Source organism: Papio anubis, chromosome 1 (assembly GCF_008728515.1).
Source record: "Papio anubis isolate 15944 chromosome 1, Panubis1.0, whole genome shotgun sequence".
Taxonomy (NCBI): domain Eukaryota; kingdom Metazoa; phylum Chordata; class Mammalia; order Primates; family Cercopithecidae; genus Papio; species Papio anubis.
The window spans coordinates 31,285,363-31,306,354 of NC_044976.1; the positions used below are offsets into that span (position 1 = coordinate 31,285,363).

The 20,992-nt window shown below is 45.6% G+C and overlaps 1 protein-coding gene across 12 annotated transcripts in view; it reads left to right on the top strand.

Annotated features, from left to right (window-relative positions):
* The window catches only part of AZIN2 (antizyme inhibitor 2), a 41,570-nt gene extending 28,464 nt beyond the window's left edge, over positions 1-13,106 (top strand). For 7 of the 12 annotated variants that reach the window (NM_001293719.1, XM_009204058.2, XM_031663746.1 and 4 more), the window contains 2 exon segments: positions 10,473-10,687; positions 12,621-13,106. In NM_001293719.1, the coding sequence (NP_001280648.1) occupies positions 10,473-10,687; positions 12,621-12,759 (354 nt within the window). In that variant the 3' untranslated portion in view covers positions 12,760-13,106. 12 annotated transcript variants of the gene reach the window in all.
* The last annotated feature ends 7,886 nt before the right edge of the window (positions 13,107-20,992 follow it).

The window sequence follows — 20,992 nt, forward strand, 5'->3', positions numbered from 1 at the left end:
GACATGTGCCACCATGCCCAGATACTTTTTGTATTTTTAGTAGAGATGGGGTTTCATCATGTTGGCCAAGCTGGTCTCGAACACCTGAACTCAAGTGATTCGCCCACCTCGGCCTCCCAAAGTGCTGGGATTACAGGCATGAACCACCATGGCCCAGATTGACTTCTTTCACTTAGCAATATGCACTTAAGTTTCCTTCATGTCCTTTCATGGCTTGATAGCTGATTTCTTTTTAGCACTGAATATTCCATTGTCTGGGTGTAGAGCAGTTTATCCATTCACCTACTGAAGGATATCTTGGTTGCTTCCAAGTTTTGGCAATTATGAATAAAGCTATTATAAACACCTATGTGTAAGTTTTTGTGTGACATGCATTTTTAACTCCTTTGGGTAAATGCTAAGGAGTAGAATTGCTGGATCATATGGTAAGAATATGTTTAGTTTTGCAGAAAATTGCCAAACGGTATTTCAAGTGGCTGCACCATTTTGCATTCCCACCAGCAATGAATGGGAGTTCTTGTTGCTCCACATCCACACCAGCATTTGGTGTTGCCAGTGTTCTGAATTTTGGCCATTCTAATAAGGGTGCAGTGGTGTTTGTTGTTTTAATTTATATTTCCCTGATGACATATGTTTATTTGCCATCTGTGTATATTCTCTGGCGAAATATCTGTTAAATTCCTTTGACCATTATAAACAGAGCTTTAGTTGTTTGTTTTCTAATTTTTGAGTTTTAAGAGTTCTTCATATATTTTGGATAACAGTCCTTTATCAGATGTGTGTTTTGCAACTATTTTCTCCCAGTCTGTGGCTTGTCTTCTCTTAACATTTTTTTTTGTTGTTGTTTGTTTTTGTTTTTGTTTTTTTTTAGATAGAGTCTTGCTCTGTCACCCAGGCTGAAGTGCAGTGATGAGATCTTGGCTCACTGCAACCTTCACCTCCCAGGCTCAAGCGATTCTCCTGCTGCAGCCTCCTGAGTGGCTGGGATTACAGGCGTGCACTACCAAGCCTGGCTAATTTTTGTATTTTTAGTAGAGATGGGATTTCACCATGTTGTCCAGGCTGGTCTCGAACTCCTGGCCTCAAGTGATCCGCCTGCCTCGACCTTCCAAAGTGCTGGGATTACAGGTGTGAGCCACCACACCTGGTGATACTGTCTTTTGAAGTGTGGAAATGTTTAATTTTAATGAAGTCCAGTTTATCAATTCTTTCTTTTATGGATTGTGTCTTTGGTGTTGTGTGTTCTTTTCTTTTCTTTTTTTTTTTTCAGTAGTGCTTATTACCTTCTAACATACTATATAATTTTTTTTTTTTTTTTTTTTTTTTTTTGAGACAGAGTCTTGCTCTGTCACCCAGGCTGGAGTGTAGTGGCACGATCTCGGCTCACTGCAAGCTCCGCCTCCCAGGTTCATGCCATTCTCCTGCCTCAGCCTCCCGAGTAGCTGGGCCTACAGGCACCCACCACCATGCTCGGCTATTTTTTTTGTGTGTGAATTTTTAGTAGAGACAGGTTTTCACGTGTTAGCCAGGATGGTGTCGATCTCCTGACCTTGTGATCCGCCCACCACAGCCTCCCAAAGTGCTGGGATTACAGGCGTGAGCCACCGCTCCTGGCCCTAACATACTGTATAATTTACTTGTTTACCTTCCCCTGCTAGACTGTAAACCCCATGAGGACAAGGACCTTTGTGTATTTTGTTCATTAGTGTTTCCCAAGCATACAAAACAGTGATTATCTAAATATGTGCTAAATGGCAACCTAATTCTGAAACTGGATTTTTGTTTTGGCGTGTATGCTGAATCATGGTAGCATTGGCCTTCAATTTTGATATCTGTGTGGGTTCCTAGGGCCTAGTCAAGATGGAGAATCCAATAGGATACCCTTACATAGAGCTGAGAACCCAAAAGAAGTACATCCTTAGTGTAAGGGTCAACTAGAGAAAAGAGCCCATTCTACAGAGAAGGACAGCAAGAAAACTTCCCTGTTTTGATCTTTGTAGTGATTGGAAGAGAGCAAAAAAATTGAGATTTTGCAACCACAAGCCAGCCTTCTCTTGGGCTTGTGGCCAGACCATTAACTATGGTCTGAAAAATCTTAAGCCTCAAAATAATTTCATCTGGCAGAAGCAAACAAATTCTCTCTGGAGGAGGAATCTTCAGTTTAGGCTTCTCAGAGATAAGGTTTCAAAGATAAGAATGCTCACAGATAAGATTTCAAAGTACATGAGCTCACAGTCAAAAATCACAACATACAAAGAAACAGGCTGGGCGCAGTGGCTCACGCCTGTAATCCCAGCACTTTGCGAGGCCGAGGCGGGCAGATCACGAGGTCAGGAGATCAAGACCATCCTGGCTAACACGTGAAACCCTGTTTCTTCTAAAAATTAAAAAAAAAAAAAAAAAAAAAGCCGGGCATGGTGGTGGGCACCTGTAGTCCCAGCTACTTGGGAGGCTGAGGCAGGAGAATGGCATGAACCTGGGAGGCGGAGCTTGCAGTGAGCCGAGATTGTGCCACTGCACTCCAGCCTGGGCGACAGAGCAAGACTCTGTCTCAAAAAAAAAAAAAAAAAAAAAAAAGAAACAAGTCACCATGAGGAAGAACCACAAAAGCAATAGGTAGCAGATCAGACCTGCATTTACTTCATATATTGGAATTATCAGGTGCTAACATTCTTTTACAACGTTTGAAGAAATAAATTGAAAATATGACCAAAGAATAAGTGAATATAAAAATATGTTGCAGCAGATTTTAAAAAGGATTAAATAGAACTTCTAGAAATGAAAAATATGAAAATTGAAATTATGGCCAGGGTAAGCAGCATATTAAAGACAACAGAAGACAGACTGAGAGAATGGATAGAGTTGAAGAAAGTATCCAAATGTAGCACAGAGACAAAAAGATACAGGAAAGGCTAAGGAAATGGTGCATAGAGTGAGAAGGCGTAATGTCCAATCATAGTTTCAGGAAGAGACTGTATCAGGATACAGATGCCACACTAGTAATTTGAACAGGGACATTTTAACATAAAGAATAGTTAATTCTAAAGGTGGTTAATTACAATTACTAAAAGGAGTAAAATCAGCTACCACTGCTGGTCCTGGGGGAGAATGAACAAGGGAGGAACTTAGAAACACAGAGGACGAGGGCTCCTCCCTCCAAGGCTGATAATGAAATCTTTGAGGAGAGACTGTAGTGTCACAGAAACAGCAGTCTACCAGTGGCAAACTTGTCAGAGGGTGACTACTTCAACAATCCATGCAGCACAGAAGCAGCCTGCTGCTGAGTGGGGGAGAATCTTGCTGGAAGGTGCAGGCCAGGGCTGAACTGTGAAGGCCACTAAGGTGAATGCTACCATGTACTTGCTGGGTAACCTTAGGCAAGTTACTTAATCTTTCTGAGTCTTATTTCTCTAGCTTCTCCAGTTGGAAACTGAGGGGGCTGAACTTTAATTACTAATGTTGCTTCTTGTTTTGAAGTGAGGCCATTCCAGTGTATCTCCACGAAGTTAGAGTTGGTTCCTTATTGAGACGATCTGTCTTCATTGTGGGGTTTTGTTTTGATTTTTCTGTAGTTTTGATCAAGAATAGATGGTACAGCTATTGAATACCACATTGAGATGGTAAAATGTAAATGTCTAGAGTAACCACTATAAGAATAGAAATAAGATAATATAACTTCTAACACAGAGGGTAATTAAAATAGTTTAGTTCTGATACCAGCATAAGAAGTAGACCAGCTAAGGCAAACTGGGAGGAACATTGAAACACACATATAATTGATAAGAGATTAGTAGACAAAATATATGAAGAATTCTTTTTTTTCTTCCTGAGATGGTGTCTTGTTCTGTAGCCCAGGCTGGAGTGCAGTGGCTTGGCTCACTGCAAACTCTGCCTCCCAGGTCCAAGCAATTCTCCCACCTGAGCCTCCCAAGTAGCTGGGATTACAGGCACACGCCACCATGCCCAGCTAATTTTTGTATTTTCAGTAGAGACAGGGTTTCACCATGTTGGCCAGGCTGGTCTTGAATTCCTGACCTTGTGATCCACCTGCCTCAGCCTCCTAAAGTGCTGGGATTACAGGCGTGAACCACCGCGCCCGGCCTGAAGAATTCTTAAGTAAGAAATAGAGACAAACAAGAATCTCAAGAAAATAAGGAAAAAAGCAACTCAATAGAAATACAGGCAAGATACTTTGCCAGGCAATTCACAGAAGATAAAATGAAAAGGTGCTCAGTGGTAATCAAGGAAATGCAAATAAAAGTGAAAATGAGATACCATTTTATACCAACTAGATTAGAAAAACATTAAAAGCATGATAATGCCAACTGTTGGTGAGGATATGGCGTAGTTGGGTCCTTAGGCACTGCTAGGTGGGAGCTGGTGTATCACTACTTTGGGAAAGAAGTAGGCATTATTCAGATAAATTTAAACATACATATGCCCTACATTACAGCAAGTTCCTAGGCCTATATTGCAAAGAAACTCTTGGCATGTGTGTTTGAGGAGCTATATCAGAACGTATATATCTTTATAATATAAAACATTGGAAACGACCTTAATGTTTGTTGGCAGGGTAGCAGATACATAAATTATGGTGTATTCTGTACAGTGAATTCTATGCAGTGTATTGTGAACTTGTAGAGATTACACACTATAATTTCATTTATATAAATTTTAAAAGTGTGCAAAACTAAACAATACATTGTTTAGGGTTAGGTACACTCATGGAAAACAAAGTAAGGAAATGATGAACATGAAAGTGAGGATGGTGGCTACCTCTGAAGAGGTTAGGAAAGAGGGGACGTCATTGGAGTGGGCACATAGGGAGTTTCAAAGATATTGGAAATTTTATCTTTCTTCAGCTGGGTGGTAAGTATACAGATATTCATTTTATTGTCATTTGTTATATCTTAGACATGATACAAATGTTCTTTTGTATAAATTATTTAACAAAAACTGAGTTTGTCATTTGCTTTATTATTATTCTTTGATAGGCTCACATTTATTCTTTTATCACATTATTTCTAATGTTTAAAAAAACATTCTGGGGATTTCAATTAGTAATAGTTTATTTAATCTAGTTATTAAATTAGGGAGAATTCTCTTTTTTGCTTTACTAAGTTTTTCTAGCTAGGATAGTGTAAACTTTGTATCTTTTATTTCTTCCACGAAGGTTTTGTTATTTTTTTGAGACAGGGTCTCGCTCTGTTGCCCAGGCTGGAGTGCAGTGGTGCACTATCGGCTCACTGCAACCTCCACCTCCCGGGCTCAAGCGGTTCTCTTCAGAGGCCTCAGCCTCCCAAGTAGCTGGGACTACAGGTGCATGCCACCATACCTGACTAATTTTTTGTATTTTTAGTAGAGATGGGGTTTCACCATGTTCGCCAGGATGGTCTCGATCTCCTGACCTCGTGATCCGCCTGCCTCCCAAAGTGTTAGGATTACAGGCGTGAGCCACCGTGCCCAGCTGGTTTTATTATTTTATTTGAGTAAGTATTACTGTGGCCCAAGTACATCCAATAATGTAATAGCTTAATGCTTTCACTACTATTGTGAGCGAAAACTTTTCCCTGTGTTTTTGAGCTGAGATGCTGGCTTGCATTCAAAAATTCATCGATTCCTTTAGTAACCATACCCACCCCCTTAGGATTTTCCAGGTGGGCAAATACGTTATCTGCAGTGTAATATTTTATTTCTTCATCTTCTATGTATTATGCTTTTTTGTTTCTTTTATTCTGATAGCTATTGCTGGCATTTCTCATGATATATAAAACAGGAATGATGACATAAAGCTTCAGACTTGGATCAGAAGACATGGGTTCGAGACCTGGCTCTGCCATAGACCAACTGAGTAACCTTAGTCAAAACAAGCTACTTAATCTCTCTGAGCCTTATTTCTCTAGTTTCTCCATTTGGAAAATGACGGGGCTGAACTTTAGTGTGTCTCAATGAAGTCAGAGTTGGATCCTTATTTAAAATAGCCTCTCTTCATTGTGGGGTTTTGTTTTGTCTGTAGTTGTAATAAAGAATAGATGCTACAGGCTACTGAATGGTATGTTGACATGTATTGGGAAAATTAAACTTGAACTGTAGATCTATATTTTCCATGTTATGAAGCCAGTGACCGACTTCTCTCCTATTGTCTGCACCTTTCATTTTAAAGATAAATTATTTAACTGTTGAAGATGACTCTTTGAATATGACTGTGAATTTGGTTAGCTAAGATTTCGTGTCAGGTTTTTGCCTATATATTTATATATTCACAAATGAGATTTTGGCCATAGGTGTTTTGTGTGTGTGTGTGTGTGTGTGTGTGTGTGTTGCCCTTGTTTATCTCATTGTTGTCTTTTAAAATATTTTTGTATGAATTATTGATTTACTATTATTTATTTATTTATTTTTTTGAGATGGAGTCCTGCTCTGTCACCCAGGCTGGAATGCAGTGGTGCAATCTCAGCTCACTAAAACCTCTGCCTCTGGGTTCAAATGATTCACCGGTCTCAGCCTCCCAAGTAGCTGAGATTACAGGCGCCTGACACCATGCCCGGCTAATTTTTTTGTATTTTTAGTAGAGACAGAGCTTCACCGTGTTGGTCAGGCTGGATGATTTTTTTTTCTTTTCTGGTTTTTTTTTTTTTTTTTTTTTGAGACGGCGTCTCGCTCTCACCCAGGCTGGAGTGCAGTGGTGCCATCTCGGCTCACTGCAAGCTCCACTTCCCAGGACTACAAGCTCCCGCCACGACGCCTGGCTAATTTTTTGTATTTTTAGTAGAGACGGGGTTTCACCGTGTTAGCCAGGATGGCCTCGATCTCCTGACCTCGTGATCCTCCTGCCTCGGCCTCCTAAAGTGCTGGGATTACAGGTGTGAGCCATCGTGCCCGGCCTTCTTTGGTTTTCAAGATGGAGTTTTGCTCTTGTCGCCCAGGCTGGAGTGCAGTGGCACGATCTTGGCTCACTGCAACCTCCGCCTCCTGGGTTCAAGTGGTTCTCCCGCCTCAGCCTCCTGAGTAGCTGGGATTACAGGCGCCCACCACCACGCCCAGCTAATTTTTGTATTTTTAGTAGAGACAGGGTTTTGCCATGTTGGCCAGGCTGGTCTCAAACTCCTCACCTCAGGTGATGCACCCACCTCCGCCTCCTAAAGTGCTGGGATTACAGGCATGAGCCACCATGCTTGGCCCATTGATTTATTCTTTAAAAGTTGAAGAATTATTTAGGGATTCCATCAAGGCCATGCACCTTTTTCAATGTTTGACCTTGTTTTTTCTGTGGCTCTGTCAGACATAATGTGCCTTTGAAGGAGGCAGCTAGGTGCAGCCAGGAGACTCCTTGTCTGGGACTGCCCGGAATTCTACTAACTCCCAGTAGAGCCTGGGGCAGGTCACCTTCCCTCTCTGAGTTTTCTCATCTGTAAAATGGGAATGCAATCATGCCACCTGCCTCCCATATAAGGTATGAAATGGTGGTGGTATGCTTTGTAAATGAGGGACCCCCTGCCCTCTCTCACAGAGGGGCCTAGTGGCTGGGAGACTGGGCATCTTGGATTTTTGCAGATGCTTGTCCATTTCCACTCAATTATCAGACTTGTAAAAATAGCTGAGATTTATAAGCTTGTTGCCACAGCTTTTAGAATATTTATTTCACAGATTCCTTTTTTTTTTTTTTTTTTAATAGGCTGGGCGCAATGGCTCACAACTGCAATCTCAGTACTTTGGGAGGCTGAGGTGGGGGATCACCTGAAGTCAGGAGTTTGAGACCAGCCTGGCCAACATGGCAAAATCCTGTATCTACTAAAAATACAAAATTTAGCTGGGTGTGGTGGCGGGTACCTGTAATCTCAGCTACTCAGGAGGCTGAGACAGGAGGATGGCTTGAACCCAGGAGGCAGAGGTTGCAGTGGGCTGAGATCGCACCACTGCACTCCAGCCTGGATGACAGTGAGACTCTGTCTCAAAAAAAATTTATAAATAGATACATAAATAGTAAAAGCATAGCTTCGCATTATTTCATGTAAAGTTTTAAAATCTTTTTTTTCACTTTTTTTTTTTTTTAATTTACACCACTAATAACAAGTGAGGGAATGCTAACTTCTTTTTTTTTTTTTTTTTTGAGACAGAGTCTCACTCAGTCGCCCAGGCTGGAGTGCTGTGGCTCGATCTCTGCTCACTGCAAGCTCTGCCTCCTGGGTTCACGCCATTCTCCTGCCTCAGCCTCCCGAGTAGCTGGGACTACAGGCGCCCGCCACCATGCCCAGCTAATTTTTTTGCATTTTTTTAGTAGAGACGGGGTTTCACCGTGTTAGCCAGGATGGTCGCGATCTCCTGACCTCATGATCCGCCCGCCTCGGCCTCCCAAAGTGCTGGGATTACATGCGTGAGCCACCGCGCCCGGCCAGGAATGCTAACTTCTTATAATCCAAGGGTGCCTTTTCTCTTTACCATAGAAGAATCTTTAAAATTGATTTTCTCAAAGATCCTTGTAGATTCATTTATAGAGCATCCCCTCCACTCATCTTTAAACATTAGCTTAACGTTTTTCAATGAGTGGGGCTAAGGGAAATAATTCAGAGAAATTGAAGTTAATTTTATTCATTAACGAAAAGTTTATAAACAAGAATGTTCAGTTATATGAACAAGGATACAGTATTCCTTTGTCTCCCCTTCTTAGAATGTGAACTTCATGACCACAGGAAGTTTATTTTGTGTGTGTGTTTACTGCTGCATTTCCAGCTCCTAGATCACAGCCTGGCAATTAGTAGGTGCTCAATAAGCACTTGTTGAATGAATGAATTCCTGAAGATTGGATAGCTATCATTCTTAACTTACATAATGTACATATTTTTCTTTATTAATGGGACTAATAGATTATTAATTAACTTTTTGTCAAATATATGAACATTATTTCTGCTTATGGAAACTGTGACTTTTCTTTCTCAATTTTCCTCATTCCTGCTCTGGCTAAGGTATTGAAATGCCTTTCCTTTTTCTCTGCTGGTTTTCTCTGTTGCTTCTGTCTATGCCCTTTGGATGACTTCTATTCATATCCTTTTTCTCCCCTTTCTCACTCTTTTTCTTTCTCATCACTCATGTATTCCACGTTCTTTAATTCATTTATTTACAAAATATTATTCGAATAAGCACCTAATGGATGCCAGCCTGCTAGGCATGGAGGAGATGGGGATGACAAGACCTACATGTCTCCTGGGCTCATGGAATCTATAGTCTTCAGGGAAGACAGGCCTGAGCAGATATTTCACAAATATTTATAAGTTATGGTAAATACTATGAAAGCAAAGCCTGAGGGAGCATGGAGCTTTAGGAAAGGCTTCCCTGAAGCCATTTTAGCTGGGATCTAAAGGAGAAATAGGAATTTGTAGGTTTGGGGCCTCAGGGAATAGCAAGGAGGCAGGTAGGAGGTATGGGAAGGGAAGTAGGGTTTACCTGGGGAGCCCAGAGCAACTGGAGTAACTGGAGCACAGCAAGTGCAGTGATGGGAGAAGAGGCCCCTCAGAGGGCACAGTCATCACCATCCACATTTTAGCGGTGACTCTAGGACCTGCCTGGCAGGATCCCTGCCGACACTGTGGCAAATGGCATTGATACCTTGGTTGTCCACAGTCTGTTACAAATTTCTGGATTTGGAAATCATTTAAGAAAAAATCTTATGTCATTGGTAGTTGTGTCTTTGGGCAAGTCATTTAAGCTCTCAGAGCCTCAGTTTTTCTGAAATGAGAGTAATTGTGTCTACTCCATGGGGTCCGTGACCTCTGCCAGGTCCCCCTGTGATTGTTGTTGGAAGTCCATCTTGCTCATTAGACTGAGGGCCTGAGGGAGGGTGAGTCTAGCCCACCAGTGTACTGCTGGCTCCTGTTGCTGGGCCTGGCATGGAGTGAGGACATCTGGGAGGGCTTCATAGACAAGGGAGCCCCAGGGCTGGGCTCAGAGGACAGGCTAGATTTGAGGGTCGGGGAAGGGCTGTAGAGGTGTGGACATACCGACATCTGGAAAGAGGCCAGTGAAGACTGAAGTGCAGAGACGGTAACAACAACAATCACAACAGTAACAGTTACAATTGTGCTGACCTTCTGTGCACCCTCGCCGTGTGCCGGCCACTGTTCTACATGCTCTCCATACACTAACTCATTTATCCTTGCAGGAACCTTATGAGGTAAGTACTGTTGTTATTCCCATTTTACAAATGAGCAAACGAGACATGGAGAGATTAAGCATTTTGCCCAAGGTCACACAGCTAACAACTGCTGGAACCTGGATTTAAGACCAGGCATTTGTGACTTCAGAGTGTAAGAGGCAACGAATGCAGAGAAGTGGGAAGGGCCTTAAATGCTAAGTTAGGAGGCCCATCTAGACTTTATCCTGTTGGCTATGGGAGCCGTAGAAGGCTTTAGAGGGAGGGAGTGGCAAGGCTGTTGTATGCCCAGGAGAGCTGGCATGGCCATCCCTTCTTCCTACAGAAACCATCCACGGAGCAACCCCTGTACAGCAGCAGCCTGTGGGGCCCGGCGGTTGATGGCTGTGACTGCGTGGCTGAGGGCCTGTGGCTGCCGCAACTACATGTAGGGGACTGGCTGGTCTTTGACAACATGGGTGCCTACACTGTAGGCATGGGTTCCCCTTTTGGGGGGACCCAGGCCTGCCACATCACCTATGCCATGTCCCGGGTGGCCTGGTAAGAGGGCCCTGCTGAAAAATGGGGGTATGGGGAGGAACTGGGCAGAAATGAGGGAAACCTGGGATTTGAGATTCTGCTTCTGTGTAATCCAATTTGACAAATAGCTGTTGGCTGCTGATCCCACGTGTGGCCTGTGCTTGGCACCTGGCTGTGGCCGTGAGTGAGGCTGGGCTTTCCTAGAGGAGCTCATAGCTCTGAGGGAGACACAGAGAAGCAGACAGGCCCTCGTGATAATACTGTGCCCGGTGGAAGCACAGAGGCCTCCCTGAGGCCCGGGCCTCCCTGAGGAAGTGGGAGTCAACTACAGGAGGGGGTGGTAGGGCTTCCCTGAAGAAAGGAACAGAAAGCAAGTGTGGTGCATTCAAGGCTCTCATGGAGGGTGGCTGTGACTGGAGAGGGAGGCAGGGCTAGATCTGGGAAGGGCTTGAAGGCCGAGTGACATGCTTTGAGAGCAGCGGGAGGCATGGACCAGTTTGAAGCAGGGGCATAACATGGTCTGATTTGCACTTTGGAAAGACCACCCTAGTTCCTGTGCAGACTGAAGACAAGGGCAGATGCAGAAAGAGCTGACCAGTTGGGTGGCTGCTGTGTGACACAGGAAAGACTTGGTCTGCCTGCTTGCTGAGCCTAGGTCTTTCCATCTACAAAATAGGCGTAACAGTAGTCCTGCCTGCCCCACCAGGCTAGTCCTGGGATCCAGTGAGGCATGCAAGAGGCATGCAAGATGGGGGAGTCACATCCAGTGAACCCTGACTGAGGTCGTACGTTAGGCGTCGTATGACTATTTCACCCACACAAAACTGTGTGGGGGTCAGCGTTATCACAGAGGAGTCATTCTTCTGAGGTCACACGGCTAGTCAGTGGTGAAGTCCCTCTTTGCGGGTAGGGAGAGGGCTACAGAAAGCAGGAGCAGTTTGCCCAGGCACATTCAATTCCTCTGCTGTGTCCAGTCTCAGGACTGTCACCAAAGCTGAGACCTGAAGGCTAAGGAGGAATTAGGTGAGGGTTGATGATGCAGGGAGAGAGACAAGCATGGGTCCAGGTGAGGGAGAGGACATGTGTAAGAGCCCAAAAGATGGCCATAGTGGATGGCCCAGGTGTGTGGGCCGGTGTGGCTGGGAGTGTGGCGGGAGAGGCGGGTAGGGCTGGATCTTGCAGGGCCTGAGAGCAGAAGGAAACTGCTGGCAGCTCAAGGGCAAGGATTTACTTTCAGAAAAGATGAGTCTGGGCCCTGGCTGAGAACTGTCTGGAGAGGGCACGAGCTGATCAGGGAGACTGAAGTGGTGTTACCTGTGGGGATGGAGACCACTGGGCACAAGAGGATGTTCAGAAGCTGGGCTCAGCAGGGCTCGACTGGGTGTGGGAACAAGATTGCCAACTGTTTCCAGCTCTGATGGTGGAGCCATTTATCAACATGGGTATGTAGGAGGAGAAGCAGTTTGTGGGATTTTTTGAGAGAATGGGATATGATTTTGTTGTGTTTGAAGTCCTAAGCCTGGGGTATGATGAATGTGGGCTTTGGAGTGAGAGTTGGGTTCAGTCCTAGTTCTACCACCTACTAGGGATGTGATCTTAGGTAGGTCACTTCTCTCTCTGGGGAACTGACTGATTACATCATCAATGCAATGGGGATGGTAATGCCTCCCTCAAGGGGTTTTTGGGAAGATATAAATAGATAATATAAGTGCCTGGCATGATGTCTGGCACATAGGAAATGCTCGATACATGTGAATTTCTTTCCCTTGTTGGGGGTGGGGACCACATGGGAGTAGGAAGCAGTTGGGGAGGGGTCAGCAGCCTGTCCTTGCCCCTGCCCTCAGCTGAGCTCGGGCTCAGGTGAGAGCCCTCTGCCCAATCGGGCTGCGTCTCCAGGTACAGGGGCCTGCCAGCCCCATGCTGGCTACTTGCAGCACCCCTTTTTCACCCCTAGGGAAGCGCTGCGAAGGCAGCTGATGGCTGCCGAACAGGAGGATGACGCGGAGGGTGTGTGCAAGCCTCTGTCCTGCGGCTGGGAGATCACAGACACCCTGTGCGTGGGCCCTGTCTTCACCCCGGCGAGCATCATGTGAGCGGGCCTCGTTCCCCCTGGAGAACCCCAGCGGGGCCTCAGAGATGCCTCTGGGAGAGGTGGGGAAGATGGCAGGCAAGGGTACCCTTGACCAGGACTCTGGTGCCCACCCTGCCGCCCCCGTGCTCCACCTGTAGTGTTTCTGCCCTGTAAATAGGACCAGTCTTACACTCGCTGTAGTTCAAGTATGCAACATAAATCCTGTCCCTTCCAGCTGTGTCTGCCTCCTCTGCAGCGCAAGGGGCCTGGTCAGCCAGGTGTGGGGGTTTTCTTGGGGTCTCCTCTGGTCTCCTTCCACCTTTGTAAATATAATGCAATAAATAAATATTTAGGTTTTTTAAAACTGCAGCGGAATCTGGCCATTCCATTCACAAAGCAGCCTGGGCTAGGCCTGGTGCAGGATTTCCCCACCATGCACTGATGAGCCCACACCCTCTGCCTCAGTCCTGAGCCCTGGCTGCAGCATGCGCCTCCCGCACTGGCACTCACCGTCTCTGACTCATCTCTCTCAACCTCATGGGCCTCCAGTCCTGGTGCCATAAAGAAGGGGCTGCTGTCAGGGACTGAGATGGGCAGTTACGTAGCTCATAACTGGTGAATGGCCTTTGTGTTAGCCCAACACCCAGCCTAAGGCCTGACCCAGAGTAGGGGCAATGGAGTATTTAACACAGCTGTGGAAATTCATACCGAAGATACAGAGCCAAGAAATGGGTGTGCGGGAGGTTTTGAGTGCACCCTGCACCTTTGCTCTCCCTGCAGGTTGGCAAGGCAGTCAGAGTAAAGCAAACACCTGGTGGTCGGTTTTGCTTCTTTGGGCAGTGCCTGTTAGAACAGGGCTGGCCACGGAGTATTGCTGTGTCCAGTGCCGACAGCCCTCGCATCCCCTGAGACTGGCAGTGCTTATCAGGACAAAGGCTTCTTCACACCGCCGGGTTCCCAAATTATGCACCTGGGGTGTGTGAGCTGTTGAGCAAAGGAGTTCAGATCCCGCACAGTGGCTGCAGGGGAATCTAAATATTTTTCTGCTGCAATTAAAAGATGAGATATAATTAACATGCAATCAAATTCACCCTTTTAAAGTGCAGAAGCCTTGGCACGGTGGCTCACACTTGTAATCCCAGCACTTTGGGAGGCTGAGGTGGGTGATCACCTGAGGTCAGGAGTTTGAGACCAGCCTGGCCAACATGGCAAAACCCCATCTCTATTAAAAATACAAAAATTAGCTGGCTGTGGTGGTATGTGCCTGTAATCCCAGCTACTCAGGAGACTGTGGCAGGAGATCGCTTAACAGGGAGGGGAAGGTTGCAGTGAGCTGAGGTTGCAGTGAGCCGAGATCATACCACTGCACTCCAGCCTGGGTGACTGAGCGAGACTCCATCTCAAATAAAGAAAGAAAGAAATAAAGTGGAGAAGTCAGTGGTTTTTAGTGTATTCAGAGTTGTGTAACCATCACCACTATTAATTCTAGAATGTATTTATCACCCTAGAAAGAAATCCCATACCCATTAGCAGTCACTCTCCATTTTCCCCATTCCCAAGTCCCTGATGACACAAATCTACCTTCCATCTCTATGGATTTGCTTACTCTGGACATTGTATTGTGATGGATTTTCTATCTTCACTTGACCTTCTCTCTGGGTAAGCCTGGCCATCCTGCTTCAGTATCTCAGCCAGTCCTGGGAACTGCACGTGGCTTTGAGGTCATCTCATAAGGCAATGTGGCATGGTTTGGAGTAAACAAGGTGCTTTCTCAAAGCAGGGGTGTCTCCCTTTCCAGGGATCTAGTTTTTGGTATCTTGACAATAAATAGGCTGAAAGCTTGGGATATCAAGAGACTCTGGGCAATCAGAAAGGGTTACTCTACTACCCCATGATCCACCAAAGCCATGATTTACAGGTGTTCCCATGCCTGTAATCATCTATCAGACTCTTTCTGAGACTTCTTCCATCTCAGATTCCAAGCACTCACACTTCTTTTCAGGGGAGGGACATAGGTTTTTCTGCTGCAACCAAGTATCTGCTGTGAAAAGCACAGGAATCTTGGGGAGATCTCATGGCTGGCTGCAGTGAGACCCAGGTGTAGCTGATTCCCTCTTCTGAGCAGGTCCACTGAGGGGACGTTCTGTGGCTTTTGAAATGACAGTGGCCATCATGGAGTTTGAACAGATTTCTCACTGGAGCCTTTCTAGTGTTTCCTGTTCCATTTGCAGCGAGGATGTGAAATTTACTTTTCCAAGAAAGATATGCACAGAATTTGATGTGGCTTGAGGATAATAGTTAATAGTCATTTTTTTCCCAGTTGTTTTTATTTCTTGTTTCAATCTTTTTCTAAAGAGAAGAAAAAAGCCTGAAACGTGGAGAATGGTAAGGGGCTTCAGGCTTGTGCAGGTGAATCTAAGCAGGGGTCTCCCAGCCCCCTGGCTGCATGGGCACTGCCTCCTCTAAGCTCCCTGCTAAGCAACCCACTGGCAGTGGCTCCTCATGCCTCCTGGCTGCCTTGGAAGCCAGATGTTCCTGTTGGCCTCTCACAGATCCATCCTTCCCCGGGGCCTCACCTGAGGAACATTCTCTTCCCAATGCCTCCCTACAACCCACCTGTGCCTCCCTGAAGCCCCCCCTCTGCTCGTGCTCACTCTCTCTCATTCTCTCCCTCAAGGAGTTAACAGACCTGAGCTTCCATCTTCTCATACTCGAGCCTGGCCCCTTCTTCCCCTTTCCCCTCCACAGTCCATCCTCCACTTAGCAGCCAGATGCCGTACCTCCTGGGATTCCATGTCACCAAGAATGAAATTTAAAGTCCTTGGCCAACTGGCTCTCCACCTCCCACACTTCCCTCTCACACACTGAGTCCTGGCCACACTGGCTTCCTCCCTGTTCCTCAAACACTCCACTGCTGGGCATGCATTTACTGTCCCCTCTCTAGAATGATCTTCCTGGGTTATCTGTGGGCCTCACTCACTTCATTCAGGTTCTGTGCCAATGTTTTCTTTAGGTGAAGCCTTCTGGATCACCCTTTAGAAAACAGCATGTCCCAGTCTCTCTGTTTTCTCTTAACTGGTTTTCTTTTTCTTCGTAGCACCTACCACCTCTCAACATACTCTATAACTCCATAATGTGTTCCATAACACAAGGGCAACTGTCAGCCCTTCTAGAATGTGAGCTCTAGGCTCTTGGAATAAACCTGATTTATTTTTTCACTGCTGTGTCCTTATCACCTAGAACGGAGTAGGTGTTCAAAAAGCATATGCCGGATGGGCAAATGAATAAACATGTCTGAATCTGTCTGAATAAACATGCTCTTAACCTGTCTGAATCTGTTTACTCATTTGCACAATGTGGCTGATAACTATATTTCCCTCAGAGGGTTATTGTGAAGATTAAATAAGAAAATGGGTATAAGGCCGGGTGTGGTGGCTTACGCCTGTAATCCTAGAACTTTGGGAGGCCAATGTGAGCAGATCATGAGGTCAGGAGTTTGAGACCAGCCTGGCCAAAATAGCGAAACCCTGTCTCTACTAAAAATACAAAAAATTAGCTGGGTGTAGTGGTGGGCGCCTATAATCCCAGCTACTTGGGAGGCTGAGGCAGGAGGATCACTTGAACTAGGAGGCAGAGGTTGCAGTGAGCTGAGATCACACTACTGCACTCCAGTCTGGATGACAGTGCGAGACTCCATCTCAAAAAAAAAAAAAAAAGAAAGATACAAAAAATTAGCTGGGCATGGTGGCACGAACCTGTAATCCCAGCTATTTGGGAGGCCGAGACAGGAGAATTGCTTGAACCTGGGAGATGGAGGTTGCAGTGAGCCGAGATCATGCCACTGCACTCTGGCCTAGGCGACAGGGCAAGACTCCATCTAAAAAAAAAAAAAAAGAAAAGAAAATGGGTATAAAGTACTTAGTCCAGAACTTTGCACATCATGAGGTGCTCAATAAGTGAGGTTGAAAGGTAATTCCTGAGCATTTAGTGAGCACTTACTGTGGCTATAGCCCATGATAGATGTTGGTGATGCAGAGGTGAGTCCCTCTGAGTTCTCAGGGAGCTCACAGTGCAGCGTGGTCACAGAGGACCTTGAATTACAGAGCCAGAAGTCCGAACTTAATTCTGTAGGCAGTAGGGAGCCCTCTATGCTTCTGGAGCAGAAGCAGCACGTCAGGATCTTCGGGAAGATTAATTGAAAGTGTATTCAAAATAAAAAACAAAAGGAAAAAAAAAGTATATTCAAAAGGGGTGGAGGAAGGAGACCTTCAGGGCTGGTAGTGGCATGTGCTTCCTTCACCTCTGCCCACAGTCTGAAAGGCAGACACAGCCAGGAAACTTTTGTATTTATTTATTTTTATTATACTTTAAGTTCTAGGGTACATGTGCACAACATGCAGGTTTGTTACCTATGTGTACATGTGCCATGTTGGTGTGCTGCACCCATTAACTCATCATTTACATTAGGTATATCTCCTAATGCTATCCCTTCCCTCTCCCCCGACCCCACGACAGGCCCTGGTGTGTGGTGTTCCCCACCCTGTGTCCAAGTGTTCTCATGGTTCAGTTCCCACCTATGAGTGAGAACATGCGGTGTTTGGTTTTCTGTCCTTGTGATATTTTGCTGAGAATGATGGTTTCCAGCTTCATCCATGTCCCTACAAAGGACATGAACTCATCCTTTTTTATGGCTGCATAGTATTCCATGGTGTATATGTGCCACATTTTCTTAATCCAGTCTATCACTGATGGACATTTGGGTTGGTTCCAAGTCTTTGCTATTGTGAATAGTGCCGCAATAAACATACGTGTGCATGTGTCTTTATAGCAGCATGATTTATAATCCTTTGGGTATATACCCAGTAATGGGATCCAGCTAGGAAACTTTGAGGAGGTCAGAGACACAAGTTGTCAACTCTATTCACACCGGCTCAGAGGGAGATGGTGGCTCTCTGGGTGGGAGTCATCCCTCACCTAGGAAACCCACCTGCCCAAGCCATCTCATTCAAGCTGTAAGGGGAACAAAGGGGAGGCAAGAGGACGGGGGTTCCACTCATCCCTTTGCTCCATTTTAAACCCTCTTCCTGGCACCCTTCGGATAAACAGATAAGCCTGGGTAAATTCAATCAGTAAAATGATCTGATTGTCAGTCCTCTGCTGAAAGTCCTTCAGTTGATTCCCACTGCAATGCCAATAAAAGCTAATTTGCCTGAGACCACTGCCCATCTCTCCCACTTCATCTCATGCCACTCTTTTCTCACATTTCAGTTTCTCACATTTACTGACTTCTTTCCTGCCTCCAAGTGTCTGCTTTTGCTGTTCCCTTAGCTACTCCAGCATTGGCTCATTCTCATCTTAAAGGCCTCAGCTTGAATGTTGCCATCTCAAGAGGGCCTTTTCTAAACATCCTGTTCAAAGTAGCCCCCACCAGCTTATGTAGTCATATTTTACAGGAATTAGGTTCTAAAGACAATATTTAAGGCAAGAAGCATATGGTCAAACTTATCATTGAAAATCCCTTAGAAAACTATCATATTGGAGTCTTGTTCATCACACCCTCTTTCCTTTTTGTAACATGCCAGACACACTTATAACCCCAAATCTCTGCATAGATCTCTCTTCCCCACCCCTTCAGGTCTTTGCTCAAATGTAATGTTCTCATTGAGGCCTTCCTGACTACCCACTTCAGGCTGGGAGTGATGGCGCATGCCTGTAATCCCAGCACGTTGGGAGGCTGAGGCAGGAGGATCACTTGAGCCCAAGAGTTTGAGGTCAGCCTGGGCAACATAGTGATACCCCATCTTAAATCAAACAAACAAAAAAACTGTAACATTTCCATTCCCGCCCCAGCATTCTATAATCCCCTTCACAGCCTTACTTTTTCCTCCATAGATCACCCTCTAACATATTATACATTTTACTTAGAATTAAGTTCTGAGAGCAAAGGTTTGTTTATTTTGTTCACCGCTGGGTCCACAGTGCCTAGAATACTGCTGTTCATACAGATGTTCAAGAAATAATTACTGAATGAAGGAATGAATCTTTCAGGCCTCAGCTTGGGTGTTTCTCTCCTTTCTCTTACTTCCTGTGCCTTGATTAGGGGTTCCATCTCTAGGCTTTCATGCATCCTGTATTTATCCCTATTAAAGAACTACTGATCACAACGTACTGTAGTTTTCCTCTCTACATACTTGTCCTCTTGCATATCTAATCATGTTGATTTCACAAAGACAGGGAGTGTTTCTCCTACTTTCTAGTGCGATCTGGAACCTAAGACTGCTTAGCACAGAGTAGATACTTAGTGTCTTTTGAATAAACCAGTTTGGGTGGTGGTGGTGCGGTATCCCTGAATGAGAGTGGAGGATGTGGCTCCTTGTCAGTTCCTGAATAGGTCTAGACCCTGCAGTGGGAAGACTATTGACTGGAATGAGCTGTGGGCCTTTAAAATAACCTCAGGATTACACTTGGGAACAACCCAGCTCCATACACTAGTGAGCCCCCGGCAGGGAGGCATGTAGGACCCCCCAATAGCGCTTTCTCCTTTTCCACTCAGTTAGCTGACCTTGGGGTAGGATCATCAGATAAAATACAGGACATCCAGATAAATTTGAATTCAGAAAAACAATGAGTAATTTTTTAGCATACGTGTCTCATTGCAATATTTGGGATAGTCTTATACTAAAGCATTACTCGTTGTTTACCTGAAATTCAACTTCAACTGGGCATCCTGCATTTTATTTGCTAAATCTGGTAACCCTATTGTGGCAAGTCCCTGTATGCTGCATGTCCCTCTCTGGGTTTCGCTTTCTCCATCTGTGGAATGGGCACAGTTCTGTGAGACTTGCCTCAGGGATTCCTCAGGCAGAGCAAATACCCTCAAGGATCGTCCCTTTGTCCTGGTGAATCGTATGGGAAGCGCGCGTGTCTGAGGAGTTTCTCGCTGTGTAAATACGAGAAGCTCCTTCCTCCAAAAGCCTCCGTTTTCTCATCTGAGCACATGAAACCCTCAGAGGTGGAAACGATTGCCTAGCGGAACCACGACTGCTCAGCTTCCAGCCACCGGAACCCCATCTCACCACCCCCATCCCTTGAGGCCACGAACTTCCGGTAGCGAAAAGTCACTTCCGTATTCAAGAGCCTCCTAGGCTTCGAGCCATGCGATGTCTCGCCCTCTGGCGGCTGGGAGGAGGGAACGACTTTACCAAACAGTGAGAAGGAACAGGGAAGTCCATTGGTTGAAAAACGGAGAGGCACAGCTCCGTCTTCCAACCTCCACCAATGTTAAACCGAACCTTCGCCGAGGGCGGGGCTCTCACGGGAAAGGGGTCAACCCGGGACGGAGGCGGCGTGGGAAGAGGGCGACCTTGTCTCTGCTCAGCTGGAAAAAGGCCCGGCGTGACACCGGAAGTGGACTCCTTTGCGCATCAGCTACTTCCTCTTCTACTTGAAAAGGAGGATCTGGGTAAAAGAACCGAAAGGCTGTAGAAACTTAAGACTTGTCTCTGATGTCCTTCTCAACCCTCCATTCATATGTGAGGGAAAACACCTGCTGGGTTCACACAGAATATAAGGGACTTTGAAATAATTCTTGATATTTAAGTCAAGGAGTTTTACATTTTAAAATAATCAAGCGTGCCTACTGCTTGCCAGGCCCTGCCCTCGCCTTCACTCGCATTATTCAATTAATCGACACAGGCCTGTGCATTGTGTCTTATGACAATGACCCTGACCCTCCACTGCCTGTGTTAGAATCCTAGTTCTGCCAGTTATTAGCTGTGTATCCTGGCCCAAGTTACTCTCTGCTACAGTTTCTGACTCTGTAAAATGGGATAATAGTACCTACCTTATACCATTGTTCTAAAGATAAATAACATATTTAGGCTGGGCATGGTAGCTCACACCTGTAATCCCAGCACTTTGGGAGGCCGAGGGTGGAAGGATTGTTTGAGCCCAGGAGTTAAAGACCAGCCTGGGTAAAATAGTGAGACTCCCTGCCTCTCCAAAAAAAAAAAAAAAAAAAAGTAAAGTTAGCCAGGTGTGGTGGCAAGCAGCTGGGGTCCCAGCTACTCTGGAGGCTGAGGTGGGAGGAGCATTGCTTGAGTCTGGGAGGTCGAGGCTTCAGTGAGCCGTGACTGGGGCACTGCACTCCAGTTTGGGCAACAGAGACCCTGTCTCCAAAAGAACAAAAAATTTAACATATTTAAAGCACTTGGAACAGCACCTGACACATGGTAACCACAGTAACCAGGTAAGTT